This window comes from Glossina fuscipes, unplaced genomic scaffold (genome assembly GCF_014805625.2).
Source record: "Glossina fuscipes isolate IAEA_lab_2018 unplaced genomic scaffold, Yale_Gfus_2 0, whole genome shotgun sequence".
In the NCBI taxonomy this organism is placed as follows: Eukaryota; Metazoa; Arthropoda; class Insecta; order Diptera; family Glossinidae; genus Glossina; species Glossina fuscipes.
The window spans coordinates 794815-817156 of NW_023998414.1; the positions used below are offsets into that span (position 1 = coordinate 794815).

A 22342-nucleotide genomic window follows, 5' to 3' on the forward strand; every position below is an offset into this window, starting at 1 on the left:
TCTCTCTCTCACTCTCTCTCTATTCAAGACTGAGCTACCTATTGGCATAAGTAATATATTGTGGCATGTTGTACACCTAGCTCTTCGTTTTTAACGTCTACACTTGCTTATGTGACTTAACGAGACGTGACTCGATCGCTTTGCGAGCAAATTTCAACAATATCCGAGTAATTTGGGTCCTACTATTCTATGGCATGCAGGGTGTGAAAGAATAGATATGAGCCAAAATCTCCCCACTGGACGAGGCGAAGCTTGTCCAACACCTCCCTATTTAATGGTCCCTCGCGATGCGACCATTTGCCAGATGTGAAAACTCTGTCGTTCCCACACATGTTATTTTGCAAAATAGTGCAACTTTCCGATAGTTTCTCTATGGAGACTTCCCATTCCGAGAAAGGACATGCTGCCAAGTTATCTTTCCATGTTTATAGCAACGTATTTTCAACAGAGGATAACCTTTTTGAAAAAAACACGCAACAAAGCAAATGTTTCACGCACTGTGGGATTTGTGGTGCTGGGCTGTTGAAAATATATGTCATCCACGTCTCTAGCATATATTTCAAGAGTCGAATTAGCAGAATTTTTGAAGCACTACGACCGCCAACTCAAAAAACCAAACTATAATTATCCCGGCGGCAGAGGTTGCTTCGCTACTCTCCTTAGGTTTTCGCAGTCACAGAAGAGATCAATTTTGTTGTATATGTATTTAAACAGATAAAAACAAAAAAAAAAAAAAAAACGCTGTAGTGGGATACGGCCCTCCATTGAATACCCTACACCATTTCGCTTAAAGCAATTATTTTTTAAATACGCGTTTTATGGGAAGTGGTCTAAAAAGCGATCCGAAAAAGTCGTCCGAAAAAATGGTTCACCCGAATAGCGTTCGTTCTTGGGCCGAAACATGTAGGTATAGCAAATTTCATCAAAACTACAATTACAACGATACTAGATGGACAGACGGACAGACCGTCGGTATCTGCCAACATTATAAACGGCGGATCTATCTCAAGTCCGGACGAGTTTAATATACTGTTGTATCACAAATGTGGCATAGTGTAAAATGATAGTTTTTTAAAACCGTCATCGTATCGATGCACTTTCAGTATCCAATCAATGAATGTGCAGCGAATGGATCTGCAAATCTCTTAATATATATTTGTTCGCATCAAATGTCATCACAACGATAGTTGTATATTAAGATTTCAAAATGACACCTCCCTTCTATTGCGAAACCCTATGTATATATAGTAAACAGCAAAACTTTGAAAACATACGCTTAAGTCACTTTCAAAATATACGCCTTATGTATGTCGCGAATCGTTTTTCGTTCACTTTCCACTGCAACGTCCAAAAACTTTGAAAAGAAATATAAGCCAAAAATAGTTATTTTTGGTAACTTTAACGTTTTTCTTGCAAACTTTCCGGATACCATAGCGTAGTGATTTCCGTCAAAAATCAGTGAAAATGATACCAACAGAAGCATATGAAACGCTGTGGAGAGAATACTTGATATATATATATATATATATTTTTTTTTTTTTTTGTTTTCTTTAGATAGCTAAGGCGTATTCGTCACTAATAACTCCAACAAATCAGGTCGCTTTTGTCTTACTTAAGTGTTTAACAGGAAGCAAACGTAAATCACTTTGTTTGTTAAAAATATGAAAAGATTTTAGAGGCATAGGAGATGGTATGTTTTTATTGCTAGCAAAGCTTGCATATGATCTGATGACAGCAGCGATAAACCTTACAAATCAATTTTGTTAGTTTTTTGCAGCATCTGTACCTGTCTCCGCAAATATCAATTTGTTTTTCCATTTTCTTATGTAATATGAGAGAATGTTCCCTGTACTCCGAACACAGAGATGGTTAGAAATATGGACCGAAAGGGAAACGAATAGTACGGAATGACGGCCGTAGACTAGTGGGTATGCATCCAATCGAAAAATGTTACACCTTTACCGAGTAAGCACTCGGTATAGGTTTGACCAAGTATGGGTAGAATCGCGCTGGAATTGAAACCTCGTTGGCACCGACTCGACTATGCGGCCTATGCGTCTACGAAAATGTAAGAATATTTCGGTGTTTGGCTACTACGTAATGATCATCGGCTAGTGTATGCTACACTATATGATCGATTTTCCACAAACAGTTTTATATCAAGAATAGATTTAACGATTGACAGACTTTATGGTAGACCTTTCTCGATGTTCTTGCCATTGCTCGCCTTTCCACACCCGTTTACATAGCTTCAGTTTCATAGTAGTAATTCGCACATCTGGCCACCTCCGTAACTACATTTTGCTTGTTTCATAAAGCCTTTGTCTGCATTACATGATTATAAACATTTAAAAAACTATAGACACAGTAAAGTTTACATTCCTCTATAGTCATACATGTAATATATATATATATATATATATGCATATGCATATACATTTATTTGTCTACATGAATTATAATAGTAAACACCTGCCTGCACACTGTTCTACAAGTTTTTAAGTTAGATTTCAAACTTTGTCTTGTGAAATGTGAACGGTATTCTTGTACATGTCTGTATTTATTGTTATTTTAACAACAGTTTTGTGGTAACAACAATAAATACAATTAAAAGTTCTCCTGTTTTTTTTTTTTTTTTTTTTTTTTTTGACTAAATACTCTCTAGGGAAGGTTATATTAACTGGATTAGAGGATGGGTAACAGTCAACTGCATCCGTGGGAAACGCTCATTTATTTAAGCTCAGAACGGAGGCATTAATAAGCTTGAGCAATACCTAAAATACCTAGTCACCTAAAAAAGAAAACACAGTTCCCGTAATAAGTTCTGAAGTGAAGTCATCAAAAGCTGTAAAGGCCATGAAGAAAAAAAAAAAAAAAACACGGAATTCGGCGACTATGAGGACGAAAATGGTAAAATATTATTAACGCGTCAGACTTCAAGGCTATGCCACTAAGAGATTGAGTTCATTCAACGAACCTATTGCTAACCTAATGCTAACCGTACGCTGACACGAGCCTGGTAAAATAATGTCATTTAGACATGGGTTCAATTCCTGTAGCTCTGCTTAAAAGAGATTGAAGTGTAATTAACATAACTATATATAAAAATCAGGGTAAATGATTAACTTCAGACTTTCAATTGATGTTTCAATTGATGCCAAAGGTTATCACAATCTAGCTTTCATCGAATTGAATAAGTCGCACTATTTCAGAAAGCGGAGAGATTGAAGTTTCAACAAGAAAATGTCTATCATTTCTCTCCTAATAGTGGGCATTAAAACATTATTATCGCTAGCCTGATCGTCTCAATCTTATCATATTAAAGAATTTAAGAATAAAAAGAATTTTTTTTTTTTTTTTTCAAATTGAAACTAGGATCTAAAAGATTCGACCAAAGTCTAACAGACAAATAATTGTTTCGTACATTTCGTTTAACCTGCTGTTAAATCGGATATCGTATAATGGGAAATGAAATGCATTTGGGAAATTTTCCCAAATAACAATTAAAGCTAAATGGTTATAAAAAAGAAAATGTCATAAAATTTAATATGTTTTTCTTTATACTCTTTACATATATCATTTATAGGTTTTCTGATCGAGTCTTGTGTTGAAATAATCTGCTTACAACTGTTACAACTTGTCAAAATTAAGAAATGCTCTTGAATTGGTTAACAAGATGATAAATCGAAGTTATTGCCCCTGTTGTCTACAATATATGATAAAATTGTGTTTGCATTTAAAGAGCCAGCAATACAACATTATACGATGGCATCTGTTTGTAATATTTTTATTATGCAATTGTATAGGTAAGTATTTCACGTACTATCTTTGTATATAACTTTGTATATATATATAGTATAATATATAACTTTGTATGGATGCGTTTATGACTGGGCGTGTTTACCTATGTTTGTAGGCATATGTATATGAATATGTATATATATATATATATATATATATATATATGTATACCTATATTTATGCGCGAATGTGTGTATGTGTGAATGCAAATATATATGTATATATATATATATGTATAGATATATATATATATATATATATATATATATATGTATAGATATATATATATGTATATATATATATATGTATATATATAATTATCAATTTCGATTTATGTTGCTCGATTTTGGTTTTATGCAACTACCACAATAATAACAACCACAACAGCCAGTCAACATTATACAAAACAATAATTTAGAACAAAAAAAAAAAAAAAACAAAAAAAAAACAAGAAAAAAAAGAAAATATTTAAGTTTTACTTGTGCTTCATCAGTTTAATGATTTTTGTTTTTGTGTTTTATAAAACCTTTCTCTATTTAAACTACATCATCAATTGAATTGAATTGAATGTATGAAGATTTTTGCATTTCCAACAAACTCTACTCCTCCTCCACTTACTACGCATCTGCTGCTGCTGCTGCTGCTGCTGCCGCTACCGGTCTTGCATCGTCTTCTACTATATCGGTCACCGCAGTCAGTGCATTCGAACCGGATTTTGTTATACCATTGGAAAATGTAACTGTGGCACAAGGGCGTGATGCCACTTTTACATGTGTCGTTAATAATTTGGGTGGTCATAGGGTGAGTGGCGATTCGACACCAGCTCGGGTATGTATCGGTTTTAAAATGCGTTCAGATTTTTCCCTTCTAATCAATATATTTTTCCCTCTTATTTTTTTTTTGTTTTTAATTTTATTTTTCCTTTTTTTTTTCTAATTAATTTTGAATATAACTAAAAGAAAGTTTCTAAGTTTTCTCTAAAGCACCTCTTTGCACCAAAAACAAAATAAAAATAAAAAATAAAAATGAAAAAAAAAAACCTATACAACATATTTCAGTATATAAATTAGAAAATCTCTACTTCTATTACAAAAAAAAAAAAAAAAAAAAAATCTTGCACCAAAATGCATCAAAATTGCACTAGTTTTGCATTGTGGAAGAAATGATAATTAAAAGATTTAAAGTAAATAACAAATTTATAAAAAGAATTTTTTTTTTCCTACAAAAACACGTCGGGCGGTGTACATCTACGGCGATAAAAATGATTAATGAGATAAAAAACAAAAAAATTATGTCCGTCCGGCAGGCGAATTATGAATGAAATCTTCGGAGTAGTGCATTTTTGGAATAGTGCCTTCCTTAATGGACATCTCATTATAGCGCCCTAACAGTCAGAACAAATAAACGCTAATCATAGCGTTAGGCTCAATACTTTTTAGTATTGAGCCTTTCATATTTAAAAAGTTTACATTTATGCTAGGCGCGTAACTTGAAACTGATAGACAACATTCAAACATAGCAGTTGCTTTAACAATTTCCCGAGATCGTCTATCCTGGGCGTTAAATTATGGATTTTAATAAGGAATGTTTGAAAAACTCTTACTGTCTCTCACTGTATTCTAGGATGCGGTGAGCATTGAGTAATTGCCACAACCAAAACATGTTATACATGCATACCTCTATGCCAAGGTGGGAGACTGAGCCTATTTCGCAACTCTTAATGTGTTTAAGTCAAACATTCGATTGCTCCTACGTGTTCTTTCACGAATATCTAAACGATTTGCACTTTCCATGATTTCGATAAAAAACCGAAATCATCGCAAAATTCAAGAAAGTCTTTTCCCAATTCGGATGCGTAACCGAGTAGGCAAGAATCGCGACTAGCAGGTCAGTCTTCGCGGATAGAGTGCATTTGGTTGTAACTACGCTGCGAACGCTATTAACCGCTGCGACCACTACTCGCTAACTCTATATCTTTCCGAACTTATTTCTGGCCATCACTGCTACGCTCGTAATCACCGTTGGATTTGCTTCAGGGGCCTCAGATAAATGAAAAAACTAGCATGGCTTTTACAATTTAAGATGTCATGGTTGGTGAGGTCGGACCTATGTAAATCGATTTATTTATAATCTCATCTAAATGAAGAATATATTTACAGAGAAGGATATCCTATACACTTCCACCTTACGGCATTGAGTATAAAAACTATTCATACCTTTTAATGTTTGTTCTCTCCTCTATTATTAGCAGATCGTTGCTTATATAGTAATGAGAAAAAAAAAAACAGAAAAAACACAAATGAAATTCTTTTAAATTAATTAAAGTATTTTTAATCGATCCACAAATAATTACAAAAGCGTGTAAATATTGAACAGCCAATAAATTCCCTTTATCAACAAATTATTATTAACTTTTGTTCGTTCATGTGTGTGCCCGTGCGCCCATGTGCGAGAGATGGCCGTATGTGTGTTTATTCCTTTTTTGTTTATTATTTAATTAAACAAAATTTTACAAAATTGTTCATTTAGTTGTGGGCTATTCATTTATATACATATTTAATAAATAAAAAAAAAAAAAAAAAAAAAAACAAAATTAAAAAAAAAAAAAAATGTTTACTTTTATAATAATTATTAATTATGCCGTATTTGTTTTGCTTCAGTTTTTCCCTATTGTGTTTCAATATGAAACGTGTTATTGTGTTTGGTTTACAGGATATTTATGGGCTTCAAATGCAAACAATTTTCATATATTTAATAATCATAATAAAATGTCAATAAAATATTGAACATTAATTTTAAAAGAAACAAAACAATAAATTATTAATTCGCGTTATTATTATTATTATTATTATTATAATTATTTTTATTATTAATATTAATAACAACTTATATATGCACTTATTTAACATTTCAATTGTCTGCAATTCATGGATGTACTTATTTATATAAAAAAAAAAAATAAAAAAAAGTAAAACGTTAAACTTTCTTCTTTGCTCTAATCCATCGCTTACCTAAATCGAAAGCGAACTTCCATTCGACTATGTTAAAAACAAATTTCGATTTCTTTATATTTTCGTTTGAAAAAGAATTTGTTTACTTTAGTACGAATTTTACTTGAAATGTAGTAAGTAAAATAATTTTTATAATTTTAGAGCTATAAATAAGTAATATGTAGGTCAATATAGATCAATCTTCGTATGAGTAGCCGGACAGAGAAGGATCGCGACAACCAAGTCAGTGTTCACCTGTACAAATCTCCTATCAATCGGTTTCCCTTCCCTCACTCCTCACTATTATCGACTAAGCGATCTAAAAATCTAAAATCTTCATACCCATCGCAGAAAGCGGAGATAACCACTTGGCAGCAGCTAGAAGGAAGCTTCAAAGGCTCCATGAAATATATTTTCTTTTGTTCAATATCAAATTCTCCAACGATTGAAGCATGTCAGTTCCATTCGTCTGTCTGCCTGTCTGTCTGTCTGTCTGTCTGTCTATCTGTGTTAAACTAGATCCTATCGGCTCTAAATTTGGCAAAAATATTGAAAGTTCCTACTGTCGGCATTGAAAATGGGCCAAATTCGTCGGAGGACATGCCCGCTCTTTGCATTTCTTGCTCATAACTCATATTATGCAAATACACAAAGTTTTCATATACATACGCCCAACTCCTTTTTTATATACGGGTGTCTTTAATCCGATTTTGGTGAGCTGTTTTACAAAAATAACAACAAATATACCTTTTGACACGAATATCTTGCTCTGGCATGAATCAAAATTTTGACAATGTCTTCGGGAAGCATCAAAATGCAATATAAGGGGGAAATACCGTGATCACCGGTTTACGTTCACACATGTGTTATTGAGTTGGTCTACAATTGGGAAATGCCCGAACTTATGATCAATTTTTCTTTTATCCCATTTTAAATCGAGTTGAGGACCGAATTTACTTGTGTTCGCAGGATATTATAATTTATTTAGACCAAAGAAATAAATTCTAGGATTACAAATAGGATTATCATTAGCAACTAAGACTATCGGCTATGGGTTTTAATTAAAAAATCAAAAAAAAAAAAAAAAACTAACATAGGCCGTTAATAACGTCCGACAGTCAGATATATTTACTGATAATAGCATTTTTGGCCCATTCCGCAATAAACGTACACGCTTGATATCAAATAGTGATGAGTGCGATATTGATGTTTTTTTGTATATGTTGTACTTTTGGACTGAATTTTCATTGTGCACTAATATTAATTTTTTTTTTTTTTTTTTTTTTTAATAATGAATTGTTTTGCTTTATACATACGTAAATACGTGCTATATAAATACGTAAAATATGGATTTTATTATAGCTTTTTTTGCACGCTTATTTTTCGAAAATATGTAGAGATTTTTTTATCTTCCACGGTCTTTTATAGTTGTGGAACATAACTCCAAATTTACTAAATGCCGCATGCATTTTTTTGCACTATTTGTTTTGGACGGTTGCTTAAGAAACTCGTCTACCGTGTAAAAAAAAAAACAGTTAGATATGTTCTGCAAAAATGAATATAATCAAGCTAACCATGTATAGAAGTTTTGTTTTTTTTTTTACGCTTTTTAGAAATGAGTCGGATGGGAATATAGCATCCGGCAAAGCTGAATATAAGTAAAAAATTATTTGGTTTTTATTTTTATTTTGTTTATATATATTTGTATTTTCTGCACAACTAATCGTGTAGAAAACAACATTAAAACAGTCTCCTAAATGTAGGCAATATGAAATTTTCATAGAAAGTTTTAGCAAATCTCAAGCACTTTCTTGATTTTAGTGTAAGGCATTAGCATATTAAATTAAACTTATCAACAGATAGCAATAAATTAACAAAAATAAATATTGCAAAAAATAAATAAATATATATATATATATATATATATATAGTTTATAATAATGTGGTATAAAGTTTAATTATTGCAAAGTAGAATATTTCGAACATTCAGCATAATTAAATAAATAGAAAGAAAATCTCATACTCATATTGTATAACGACGACTAAAACAATCTTGTTAAGATAAACACATACTTACTTTTATGCGTCGGTGCAACCGGATGTGGGAATATTATGTATATACATATATGTGCACAATTCATTCACATTCAGCACACATATATATATATATATATATATATATATATATATATATCTATGTAACCATATGTACAACACAACAACCTATACCCAGTATTCGTATGCATATATGATGATAATAAAGAAAACATTTATTTTCTATTCAAAGATCATTAGAAAATTGTGGAGCAACAGAAAGTGTGCATATGCCGTATAGCATTAAAGGTTGAGGAACTTAAAATCATGTTTATTTTTGCGTACATTTAGGTCATTCATTGTATTTGATGTAGATGGGTATACACAGTCATACACATGCACAGTAAAACTCAGATAAGAGCGAGGAGTATTCATTCTATCCAGTAAAGAAGAGCGAAATATGTAAAATAATAATAATAATAATAATAATAATAGGAATATACTTATATGACATCGAAGTTTATATACTGAACACTTGCGACGAATAATGGAAAGTTGATTAAATTTTAGGTACTAGGAGCGCCCATAAGTCTTTTAATGAACCCGAATGATCGAGATCGCTTTAACACTTACTTAATTCGATATATATTTGTGACCAATGTGAAATTTCGGTATGGTGGTAATATTATTAACCCTACCCTACAATACGAGACAATATAGTTTTTAACTGCAAAAATTTCGATATTCGATTTATTCTTATACCCGCCCTTATCTATTCATTCTATTTATTGATATATATATTGATATATGTATTGTGTCTTATCGTTGGTAAAGCTATTTCTAGTATTACAATTTTCATATTGCCATAGGCTTTTTATTATGTCTTGTAGAAAGCATCCCTTCATAATTATCGAGTATGCATTTATCACCTATTGCTAAGCATTATGCAAGCGGATACAGGTCCCTTTTTAACGCATGCCTATCGCCCAAATTTTTATACCTTTGCAAACGTCTACACCAGATGGACGGATATAATACACATATATAAATTTATAAACTACTTGACATTTGTATCCATCCAACTCTTAAAAACGATTTTAGTTTACTTAAGTCTGAATATGAAAGGAGTTAAACAATTCGATATCTGGACGATGATAGTGACAGTGCTATTGATGAAATCAAGCAACCAACCAACCAACCGACCAGCGAACAAACCAACCAACCAACTAACCAACCAACGAACTAACCAACGCTATAACATGTGTTTTCATATGTCTGCATATGTAAACACACATACGCATGAATATTTGTGTATGTTTTCGAATTGTAAACATACAATGCGACAATTATGTTCAATGTTCATTTGTCTTTTGTTGTTGCAGTTGCAGTTGGCAATTGGCAAACAATACAGCATATAGTGTATAATATAGGTATGTACATGCGTGTATATGAAATTTACGATAAATGCAAATGTATGTTTAATTTTAAGAGTTGCTACTAAGTATGTGTGCGTGCCGAACGGCTTACCAATATGGCACGTACGTTTCGTTCAACATTCCAACGGAAGTTTTATTTTGTGGCCTAGTCTCTCATAAACAGTTATAGTAACAGCAAAATGAGCCATTGTGTTGTTGAATAATGCATGTGGCACGACCAGACTAACTATATAGATGATGATGATGATGATGATGATGATGATGATGATGAGATGGGGTGGCAGTGGTGGTCCCGATGATGCTCTTATATGGGGTGTTGACGGGCGGTAGTCTCTCTGGATGGATGGATGTTTATGTTTGTCTATGTTTTGCTGTTTCCATCGTGTACATGTTAATTGAATTTTTGTTAAAATTTTCCAAACTAAAAGTAGAAAGAAAATTTGTTAACAGGTACGTTCCATTTGCGTTCGTATCTCTGTGCGTAATTTGTAAACTTTTTTTTTTTTTTTTTTTTTTTTTTTGTTAAAAATAAATATTAAATAGCTGAATGTTTTGCAAACATTTTTACCACTACGTTACGTGTCAGAAGCCCATAAATAATCTTAATAATAAAATTAATTTTTTGCTTTTTCAATATTTATTTAATTTTTTTTTAATTTTCATTATTATTATTTTTATTATTATTTTTTGAATGTATATAACGTTAAGAATAGACTCAACATTAAAGCTAACGTTAACGTTAAAGATCACGTTATGCAACGATGAGTATTCACATGTCAAATTAAATATAACTGTAATAGTGGAGTTTCGCTTGTGAAGAATAAAGACAAGCCTGAAGCATAACTTGGAGCATGCATACTGGGCTCGATTGAACCGAAATAGTTAATTATTTTTGCGGTTCCGTTTTGAAAAAGATCTTTTGATAAGATGTGCAATAACTTTGTTATGTAATCGTTTTTTATTCTTGTGTCGTCGATTGCTAAGCTCATATGTCTCGGCCTCGAGACATATATTCATTGCCGCCGTAGTCGTCGTGCTTGTATTAAATTTATCCATTTTTAATATTTAAAAATATAAATTAAAATCCATATGAAATATATATAGATTATTTAACTTGTGTATACTCTTAAGCGAACGCAATTCTTATTCTTGCATCGATTAGCTCTCTAAATATCTTAAGAATTCAAAATTGATTGCTGAAAGCAATCACAGCCATTTCACAAAACCAAAAAATAAATAAATAAATAAATAAATAAATAAATAAAATAATAATAATAACTCCAATCGATCTGAAAAGCCATCGTATCCCCTTAAACACACATACAGTCTAGCTAGCAAAACTAATGAAAAGGTGAAAATTTCAATACAAGTTTTAATTATTAAAACAAAAAAAAAAAAAAAAAAACGGAATGATACTAATAAAGATTGTCTAGAAATTGTGCCTATGAACAGAAAACTTCCCAGGATCCAAAATATACTAACGAAATTTTGCTCTCGAAACAAAATTGAAAATTGTTTGCGAGTAATTGTAACCGATCAGTTTGAAAAAGTGTGTGGACATTTTTTGTTTTTTTTGTTTTTTCATTTTTAAGTCCACTTAAAACTCTACTCCGCTTGAGAACAACTAAACACAATTTGGATGAGAAAACTTTTGCAATTTCTCTACGAAGACCATTATGGATGGCGAGACGGTTAAGCGCACGCGAGATTTTTGGCTTTTTGTGAATTCAGTTTTACATCATATAGTGAGTCGTCAGAGAATGTTAAGCAAATGTTGGCCAGATGGGGCAAGGCTCGTATTATTCACGTTAGACAAATCGAAACTTTGCATTCAAGCTCTCGCAAGACGATACCTCCGCTATTGATTCTATATTCGAAACTCGTTATGTCAAGAGCCAAGTGTGTCTTTACTCTCATAGTTCTTAAGAATCTCAACAAATGCAAAGCACAAACTTACTTGATGTCAAATCGTTCTTTATCCATCTTAGGTACCATCATTCTTTTAATTCAATTCAAATAAATTTTGTGCTTCCAATTCATCCGACTTCTAGGGCATATGGCCGCGAGTCTCCTTTTGTATCTTATCTAACACAAAACTCTTTTTGGTTTCACTAATGTATAGCCAGTCTTTCTCAATTTCTTTGGGAATTCCATAGACCTCTTACCAATAATGGGACGTCCGGACAGAGCTGGACGTATCTAACTTAACGTGAAAGTTTCCAAAGCGCCAGCAAACTATTTATCTTCACTTCCATCACGAATGTTTTCAAAAAGCTTACGAAAAGCTTTTCTCCTCACTTCGCAAAATAGTTTTTTTTTTTTTTTCAAAATCCACTTACTTCCACCTGCCTGAACAAAGAGTGACAATTTGCGTTTTTCTTACCTACGGACGATCCGTATTCATATGAGCTAATTATGCCGTAATAGGGAGTGTGGTAATAAAGTTACGAGCGGTTCTAAAACCTATTCTGTTGAGAGAAAGGTCACGAACATTATCCTTAACTTATGGGTCAAATACTTTGCAATTTTGCATATTCACCGCCGAATCGCAAAATCTGTGTATACACTACGCATATTATTATTGTTCGAAACACCATCATCATGATTAAAGTGATTAGCACGAGCATCTGTATCGACGGTGGTCTATCTTTTCTCTATCTCCTGTCAGCATCAACCGTAATTTCCATGAAAGGAAAACCGTGCATTTTTACTCACATTTAAACATTCACTCGCATAACCAATGAAAATTTTTGCATAATGTTTATAAGATTCCCACGAGAATATAATGAGTGTTCCTCAAGTTTTGAACAATTTTTATACCCATGACATGAGGACGCGCGCTGAGTTCAAAAACTTGCATACACTCTACTATATAGTAATACGTAAACGATTTTGAAAAATGGTTTGAAATTTTTACTGATTTTACGTTGTTAACGGATATACATTGAAATGTGCAACGTTTTTCAATTGCAAAGATGTAGGCAAGAAATGTGTTTCAATAAAAACCAAGAGTAATGTTAAACAGGCTTAGTTTAATCGAGACAGGGCTTGCTCTATACAAAATTGGAACTATAATGGACCTTATATTGCGATATGTTCTGGCGAGTATATCGCGTTACGAAAACGGTTTGAATTACGTTGTATCGTTTGAGTGAGCGTGAAAGCCTCTTAGAAATGATAACTAAAGGAAAAAAATCTAAGAGAATAATTTTGCTTTAGAATATAATAAGATTTTAGGTGAAAGATAGATAAAAGAAATTTTTTCAATAGATGTTTAACGTTTTGTATCCCTATCCCCGAAAGATGAGGGATATATTCATTTTTTAGGTGTCCGAAAACTACATATACATACATATATATATATATTTATATATATTTTTTTTTTTTTTGAATAGCACCAAATTCTTCATCGATTTAAAAGTGTCCATCTGTCCGTCTGCGCAAACATTCTGTTGCAAGCATTCTTCTAGCCGAAAAAATGGACCTTCAATGAGACCTTAAAATTGCTCATCATCCTTAAAAGCAAAATTATTTGCAGGAAATGCCGTAAACTATTTTTTTTTTTTTTTTTTTTATCTCTTTCAAGGCTTATTGAATTTTCACCCTAAGCTAACTTAATTTATTTTCGTTGCTTTAGGTGCATTTTTTTTTTTTTTTTTTGCACTTTCAAACATGCATATAACATGCATTGTTGTAAATGCCGCTCGTTGACATCGATTTTCATACACTTTGATGCACGGCAAACGACAGCTTGTAAGCAATTTTAACTTATATCGTATAAGGATCGATTCCTAAGCTATGTATACAACAAAATGGCTGAAGCAATGAATGCATTAGATATGTTTCATAAAGCAGAGAACTGACTTCTATTACTCCTACTACTACTTCAATTTGACTTATAATTCCAATATTTTTATTTTATTTTTTTTTTATTTTAGGTTAAGTGCTTTTCCGTTGATGTTTCTTGATAAATATCAGTTACCTTTACATATATAAATTCTAAGAAATTGTACGAGAGATGTAGTTAGGTATGCTTGAGGATTCTAATTATATTTGTAAAAAGATGAGAAATAGATTTTAAGCGTGAGCAACATCATCATTAATATCATTACAAATATATTGGGTTGGTCGGAAAGCCATTTCATTTTCTCTCATCAGAAGATTTAATTGCATTTATTCGCAGCCCAGTTTACATTTAACGCGCACGATTTTCATACATTTCCTAGATGACGTCATAGTGTGTTGTGCGGGAAAAAGTTCAGTTTGATGTGATGCATTACCATGTATGGGAAGTTGAAAACCGCATTTTCGGCATACTTTACGTTTATTGCAAGCGAAAAGGTAAAAATTGATTGATATTCAAGAAGCAAGAAAAAAAGTTATTTGATGCGTATGGAGGGGACGAATGGACGGAACGCCAATACCAAAATTGGTTTGCATGTTCTCGAAGGCCCGTAGGAGCTGATAAAAACAAAATCAATTCAAACCATCTGACATGACACTGACCAATGAGATTCTCACTGAAAATTCAAATGTATTTCTATTGCTCTTGATAAACTGTTTATGGATTATAAAGAAATTGACTTTGGTTTTGGTTAGAAAAAAAAAACGAAATATCTTTTCGAATCTCCGAAAAAAATAATGAAAACGAATTTCTAAAATATATCTAAACATTAAAAAAAAAAAAAAAAAAAAAAAAAAGGCGAGCGAACAAAGCCGATATGACTTGAATCATATAAGCTATTGATGAAAATCTATTTTCAAATTTTATTACAATTGCATGAGAGTAGTGGTTACGTGTTTTTTAATATCGCCAATTATTTAAAAAAGACTACAAATTTTTGAATCAGAAATCTATTAAGAAAATTTGATTAAAATTTTACATATTTTGGGAAGACATGAAACGTAAATAGATGGACAACGCATTGACAAAATATAATCGGAATAAAAGTAAATGAATAAAATTAGTAGAATTTTCAATTTTCAATCTTTCAAATGAAAATATATAATTAAAAAAAAATAAATAAATAAATAAAAAAAAAAATGCAATTGTTGATATAATAATAAATAAACCTTTGACAAAAAGTGTTCATAAAATATTTTCATTAAAATTATATTTAAAAATGTAATAAAATACATATATATTTATATGAAAATAATATAGCAAATCGCACCGGTACCTTTTGCACTTAAAAATCATTTTGCACTCTTTGTTGCTCTCTCTCTCTTTAGCTATTTATTCGAATTACTTAAGAAAGTGATTTCTTTTTTTTGTTTTATAGTTTTTTTTTTTTTTCATTTATGCTTTATAATCGAAACTTGTTTCGTTTTGATAAAAAAACATAATAAATTAAAAAAAAAAAAAAAAAAAAAAAAAAAAATTAAATAAAAATGATAATAATAATAATAATAATAATAACGGTAATGATAATAACAAATGTAATAGTAATGTAATAATAATCATACAAAACTTGCAATTGTTTTATTATTTAAAAATGAAATTTAAGCGCACAACTTTAAAACCGAAACAACCATTAATGCACCATTAACTTTTCTATGTAGAGCTATGTAGTTAAACAAAATTGTAATTATTTCCTATATATATATATATATATATATATATATATATATATATATGTTCATGTATGTATATATATTATTTCCTATACATCCATATATGTATAGATATTATTTCCTATGCGCGCGTGTTTGTGTGCGTGTGTGCGTGCGTATGTTTATAAATGTATTAATGATTTCAGTGTATGTATTAAACGTACATAAACTCATACTTACACACATACATACATACATGCATGCATGCATACGTACATGCATCCATAGATGAATAGATATATGTCGATATATATAAAAACGCATAATATACATGTAGTTTTTTTTTTTTTTTTTTTTTTGTTGTATGCATGCGATCAAAATATTTACAAGTGATAGTTATCATATATTTAAAAGCCTACATTTTTTTTTTTTCGCATTCATTTATATATATAAGAAAAAAATTAGTAAGAAATTTTTTTAGTTATAGTTTTTTCATAGATAATGCTTTGTAGTTCATTACTATTTGTTTAATATTATTTTTATTAGGTTTTTTTTTAAAATTTTTTTTTTTTTTTTGTTTTTATCAACGATATAATATTTCAAAGTTTGTTTTCATATTATTGCGGGTTTCATTTACATATGTTCGTTGTTTATTTCACTGTGTAGTGCACTTGATTTTTACACAATTTGTATACATTGTTTTACAATGATCGTAAAGTGTGTAATACGGAAACTGAAGGATGTAATAAGATGAGCTGATATTTTTATTTTTTTTAATCCCATAAAAGGAAAATTATTATTTTTTTTTTAAATATGTACGTAAACATATACATACATATACCGAATGCATATAAATACATATATATATAGACGCAGGTCAAACAAACTTACAACTTTATACTGATCGAACAAAAATTTTAAAAAGAATTTTTTTTTTTTTAGACTATGTCTACCTATCAGCAGAGGAACTTTTATGTAAATGTATTACGTAGGTCGATATGAAATTTGAATTTATTCATAGATCATCCTGATAGCACGTATAGAGTATATATAGACAATGATAAGCAATCGTCATATCAATATATATCGTAACGTAAATATACATTTTCTTACAACGAATATGTCGAATTTTATTCGAAATAAATAGAATTCGCCGATAACACTTCAAAGAAAGGAAATCTTTTTCGCATCTTAACTGGGAACCATAAGTTACTCTGTTTTGAGGAGCCCAGGCGTGAAAATTCGTCGATAGATCGACATCGAATGTGAAGCTGAAGTACTTTGGCGGGAGAACGATCGTTTGCGTTCAGTGGCGACCATAACAGCTAAGCTCGAAAAGTTCAATTGTCGAGAAAGATTAGTCAGACGGAACCGATTAATTTAAAAGTTACATGGAAGTAATAACAATCCTGCATCACATAGAGAACCAACAGCATAGACCTGTAGTACTACATATAGAAGTTTGGACATGGTCCGAACCTTCTCATCTACGCAAGATGGAGCTGGATTCAACTCCTCTAATTGCTTAATGTCGTCGCAATTTTGGGGTAACCGTAGCCATCACGTTACCTCCGAACGTTCGTACCCAACACCACAAGGCCACTATCGCTCTCGTGTCGACTATCCCTAGACGTTGAAAAACGTATACAGCCATTCTCTGCTCATGCGACTTATCAAGATCGATATTCTGACCCACGTCGATTCGTAGTACCGAACGTAATGTTTTACGATTATCGCCATTACGTCACTTTTGTCCCAATTATTCTTGCATTTAGATTACCCACGTATTCTGGTGTTCCATCCAAAATTTCACTTATTGGTCTTATGTGTACAAGGAACAGATGCCGCACTAGCAACGTCAAGCACGCATTCATCACATTACTGCTTCTTTAGCCTCCTCAATAATACTGAGATAGGTGATAAATCTTGGACCTGCATTATAACTGGCTGACCACAAAGTAAAGAAATCTGCAAGCAAACAACTTCCGATAAATTCTTCGTGGTCGGTTCCCATCACCGCAAGTTAGAATCAGAGCAGTGTGGTCAATATTTTACATGACATCCGTCCATCCGTCCGTCCATGCAGCGAAATCGGTTTGCGATACGTTGGAATCGTCGAAACTCAACTGAGAATTGCTAACCTGTGCTGGCCACTAATCAAACTGAAAGCCTATCAATTAACACTTATTTGGATCGATGGAACACGTGCGTGCCGAGTAGCTTTTGACATTTCTCAGAAATATTTGTAAATGACGCGATGACTGGCTTTGCCTCAAGAGAGTACCCCGCCCGTGGCTCTCGCAAATCGTCAGCCAGATGGGAAAAGTGTGTTACTAGAAATGGGTAACACTTCGGATTACTATTTTCTTGCACACTTGGTACACACTTACATAGCCAAATAGATAAGAGTTTCGATCATCAAGTCGCTATTTGTTGATCTAGATCTCAATGCGGTTTGAACACATTCATTCACAAGGCTGAGGTCACTCTCTATCCCTCTATCTCCGCACCATTTCGTGACCATCTCCGTGTTACGCATGTAGGTCTGATACTTAATAGCATACGTACACCATTGTAAATCTTCTTATCGCTGAATTTTATCCATTATCGTCAATTGGTTTCCCACTTAATTATTCTTTTCAATTGCGGACTAAATCCCACTCCGTAAAGTTTTTTGTGTCAACGATTATTTAGTAATCGATAATTGGTTTTCACAAAATATTTTTACAATTAATTTTATTATTCTTTAATAACTCATGACTTTCATTCTTTTTTTTTTTTTTGTTTCGTACGAATAACGAACATTTATATTATCGCGCACTACACTATTGTAGGTCCAAATACTAGAAATACATTAGTAGTGATACATATATTTTAGATGATTGGTTTATGATTTCTTACTTTAAGAGATCCGTTTATTGGATGAAAGTGAGAAGAATATTTCAGCTTTTCAACTAAGATACTTGAAAGCTGATTATATTACACTGATAAGAATGAGAATAAGAATTGTACAGCACTCCAATTGCACTCTATACTATTGTCTCTCTGACAATCTATTGTATTCGAGAATCCCTTCAAAAGTTCCGCTATGTCATCCTAATAATAAATAGAAGTTTTTGCAGTGGACTAGTGAATCGGTTCTCGTTAACGATACTTTAACGATACATTAATACGCTTGCATGTATTCTAATCATTTTTTCATCAATCAATTTTCCATCATTTTCCTCAAGTTTTTCCCGTCTTTCTGGCAACGTGACGATACGATGTCGTAAGAACTATATTGGTTTGGCAGCGATCCAATAATCGACGCATGTCAGCCAAGCCAAGCTGCATCGATCTAAACAAGTGGCAATTAGAAGGTGCTGTGTGTAGAGAGGACGTTGGTGCGCGGGGGAGTTGCAACAATGACAAGTCTTGCAATGTGTGGAGGAGCAAAAGGATGACTTTGCGTTTGTTAACCGCTATTGCTGGTCTTTGTTGAAACAAGAAGTCGTTCAATTTGTTTAATTGATGTCGATAGACATCTGCAGTAAGACTTTTGAACAGTTTTAGCAGCTCAGACTTCACTAGACCTTGCCGATGCGATACCATGATATGCATAGCAAAATTTTATGGCCCTGAATATTCGGTCGCTTCGGTCGCGATGAGGATGACTCTCCTGGACTAACACATGACCTTTTTGCCCTTGGGATTGTCGTAGTAAATCCACTTTTCATCGCCAGTCACAATACGTCGTAATAAACTTTTCTTTTTTTTTTTTTTTGCTTGGCAAGCAATGGAACCGGGATATTGAAACACTTCAAAATGGCAGCATATAAACGTTAAGAAATCGTTGATTCATCAACTGCTAAGCTGAGTTGGCTTTTTGTTCAATAAGTCTTGCAATTCATTGCCATCGAACTATTTTTCTCTTCCAGCCCGTTCTTTGTCTCTGACATCGGAATCATCATATTTAAGCCGTCGAAATCCAAAACGAACAATTGGGATTTGCTGGAGTCGCATCACCATAAGCTTCCCAATGTATTTGATGGGCGTCGGCAGTAGATGTTTTCAAATCAAACTACAAAAGAAATGGCGGCCGTTTCCAGCTTTCCATGATTAGCAGCTGGATACACTGAATAACTCACTAATACTAAATGCAAAATTATTATTTTATATAGACGATGGTCAAAATCATCGAATTTGAAGCGTTGGGCACATTGACATCATTTTCATCAATATATGTTCTGATCAAAATACATGCAAGGACTTAATAATTTAATACATCAATTATTGTTTGTTTTCTTTGTACTTTAATTGTGCATTGTACATAATGCCACCTAACATGCCTATTGTCTTTGCTCTTGAAGACGTATAACATTGATCTTAGGTGTTAAATATAGTGAGTCAGTCCTTGAATGATTTTAGTCAATTAGCATATCTCTTGAAGATTGATTGGCCAATGCCAATCAAGACTCTCAGGTTTGACTCTCTTGTGTCACAACTGTTAATAACATATGTATGTTAATGCGAAATTCGTTCACTCATCTATCTACGCACGGTTGCTATATTTGAATGAAAGTAACATGAAATGCTATGATAATTAAAAATGAAAGCAAAGTGAAAATTTTTGCCTCACTATATATAATACACTTCAAGTAATTTATTTAAATGTCAATATCAAAACAAAAAAAAAAAAACATATAAGTGTAGATAGATGATAATACGATCACAACTTTGATTGAAAAGAACTGAACTTTATTATCTTTAATTAGAAGCTTAAATGACTAGGCGTCTTAGCCTCCTTGGGATATCGCATTTCCGCTAATTTGTTTTCTCAACGGATCGATATTGTTTTGAAGAGAAAACTACGAATTTTATTTGCTAATATATACATATATATATATAGATATATATATATATATAGATATATATGTATATAAAAAGGTTTTTAAAGCATAAAAGGTAATGAATGAAATGATTGTTTTGGCGGATTGTCTGCTTGATATGTTTTTATGATAACAGATATTATTTATCGATTAGGTTAATTTAAATCTGTGTTTATGTACATGCATGTTATATATATTAAGTAAATGCTTAATAATGTTAGCTTTAATTATCAAAAAAAAAAAACAAAAAACAAACAAAAAAAAAATATCTCTGCATAAATTTTATTAATTGGATTACGTTCAATATTGCACCAATTATTGCACCACTTTTACATCTTATTTTTCCTTTTTATTTCCTTTATAGATATTATTTTTCGTTTTTGTCAAGTTCGTTAGTTGTATGTTTGTTTATATATAAATATATATATACATATATATATGAATATATATATATATATATATATATATACATATATATGAATGTGTGTGAATTTCAGCTCACATTACTTGTATAAATGAAAATTATTAATAAAATGGAATTTTTTGATTATTCGTCTCTAAAATAATTTTTTGCTCTTTTCTATCTTGCATTGATTTTTTCTTTTTCTATATTTTTTTTTTTTTTTTTTTTTTTTGTTCGCTGTTGATTCTCGTCGCAATAACAAAAACCCGGTATGTCTGGATATATAAATGCAATGCGACAAAACAACAACAACAATAAACACTGTGGCAAAAATCACAACGATTTTCCTAATTGCACTTGTTTCCATATTCTTTTAACGAAATCCCTTAAAACCGAAAACGAAAAACAAAACAAAACACCCAAAATTCAACCACAAACAAAAAAAAAAAAAAAAACAAAAAACAAAAAAAAAAAATACAAACAAATGTTTGAAACGATATATTAATCCATGCCGCCAACATTACTAAAATGATACTAAAAAACGACAACAAAAACATCGAATACGAACAACGGTATTGCAAACATGATGGGAAATGGCATCGTATGATGGTTACGAAATGATATTTGACCACTACCAACACTAACAATAACATGGTATGGATGATGGCTGATTGTGAATATGTGTCCATACTAATGTTATCTGACTACGTTGCCTGGGTCATATTTGACTTGGTTGGTTGGGTTGATTGGTTGGCTGCTTGATTGCATATGTGTGTGTGTATATTCATTCTCGTCTACACTGCCACTATTACTTTACTAAATATATCCACAAATCGATTTTCAAACGAAAATTTTCGTGGTGTGGTTTGGCGAAATAAACAACGATGAAATTCTTGTTATTTTTTCTCTCCCTGCCTGGGTGGTGCTGCTGCTGCTGCTGCTGCTGGTACGGTTTGTGGATTTGAAATGAAAACAAAAACTACGGAAATTGCTAAATAAATGCTGATGACTGACTCTAACCAAACGGATGCCGACAAATGACTATTTTTATAATGATGAACAATGATAATGGACGCTGACGTTGACAATGACAATGATGCTGCACGATAATGATGACGATGCTCCTATCTAAACTGGCATTGATGATCATAAACTCGCTAACGTTTCTTCTTATTCGGCTTTCAACTATATAACTCTATATATATATATATATTTCAACTATATATACATATTTCGTAACCAAACGATATACAAACG

At 31.9% G+C, this 22342-nt stretch overlaps 1 protein-coding gene across 8 annotated transcripts in view; it reads left to right on the forward strand.

Moving 5' to 3' along the window:
* LOC119636177 (neurotrimin) overlaps positions 1–22342 on the forward strand; it is an 83339-nt gene that overhangs the window by 39007 nt on the left and 21990 nt on the right. For 5 of the 8 annotated variants that reach the window (XM_038031400.1, XM_038031373.1, XM_038031384.1 and 2 more), the window contains 2 exons: positions 3587–3806; positions 4379–4629. In XM_038031400.1, the coding sequence (XP_037887328.1) occupies positions 3677–3806; positions 4379–4629 (381 nt within the window). In that variant the 5' untranslated portion in view covers positions 3587–3676. The remainder of the gene's footprint in view (positions 1–3586; positions 3807–4378; positions 4630–22342) is intronic. The other 3 variants (XM_038031417.1, XM_038031427.1, XM_038031435.1) reach the window with 3 other exon arrangements.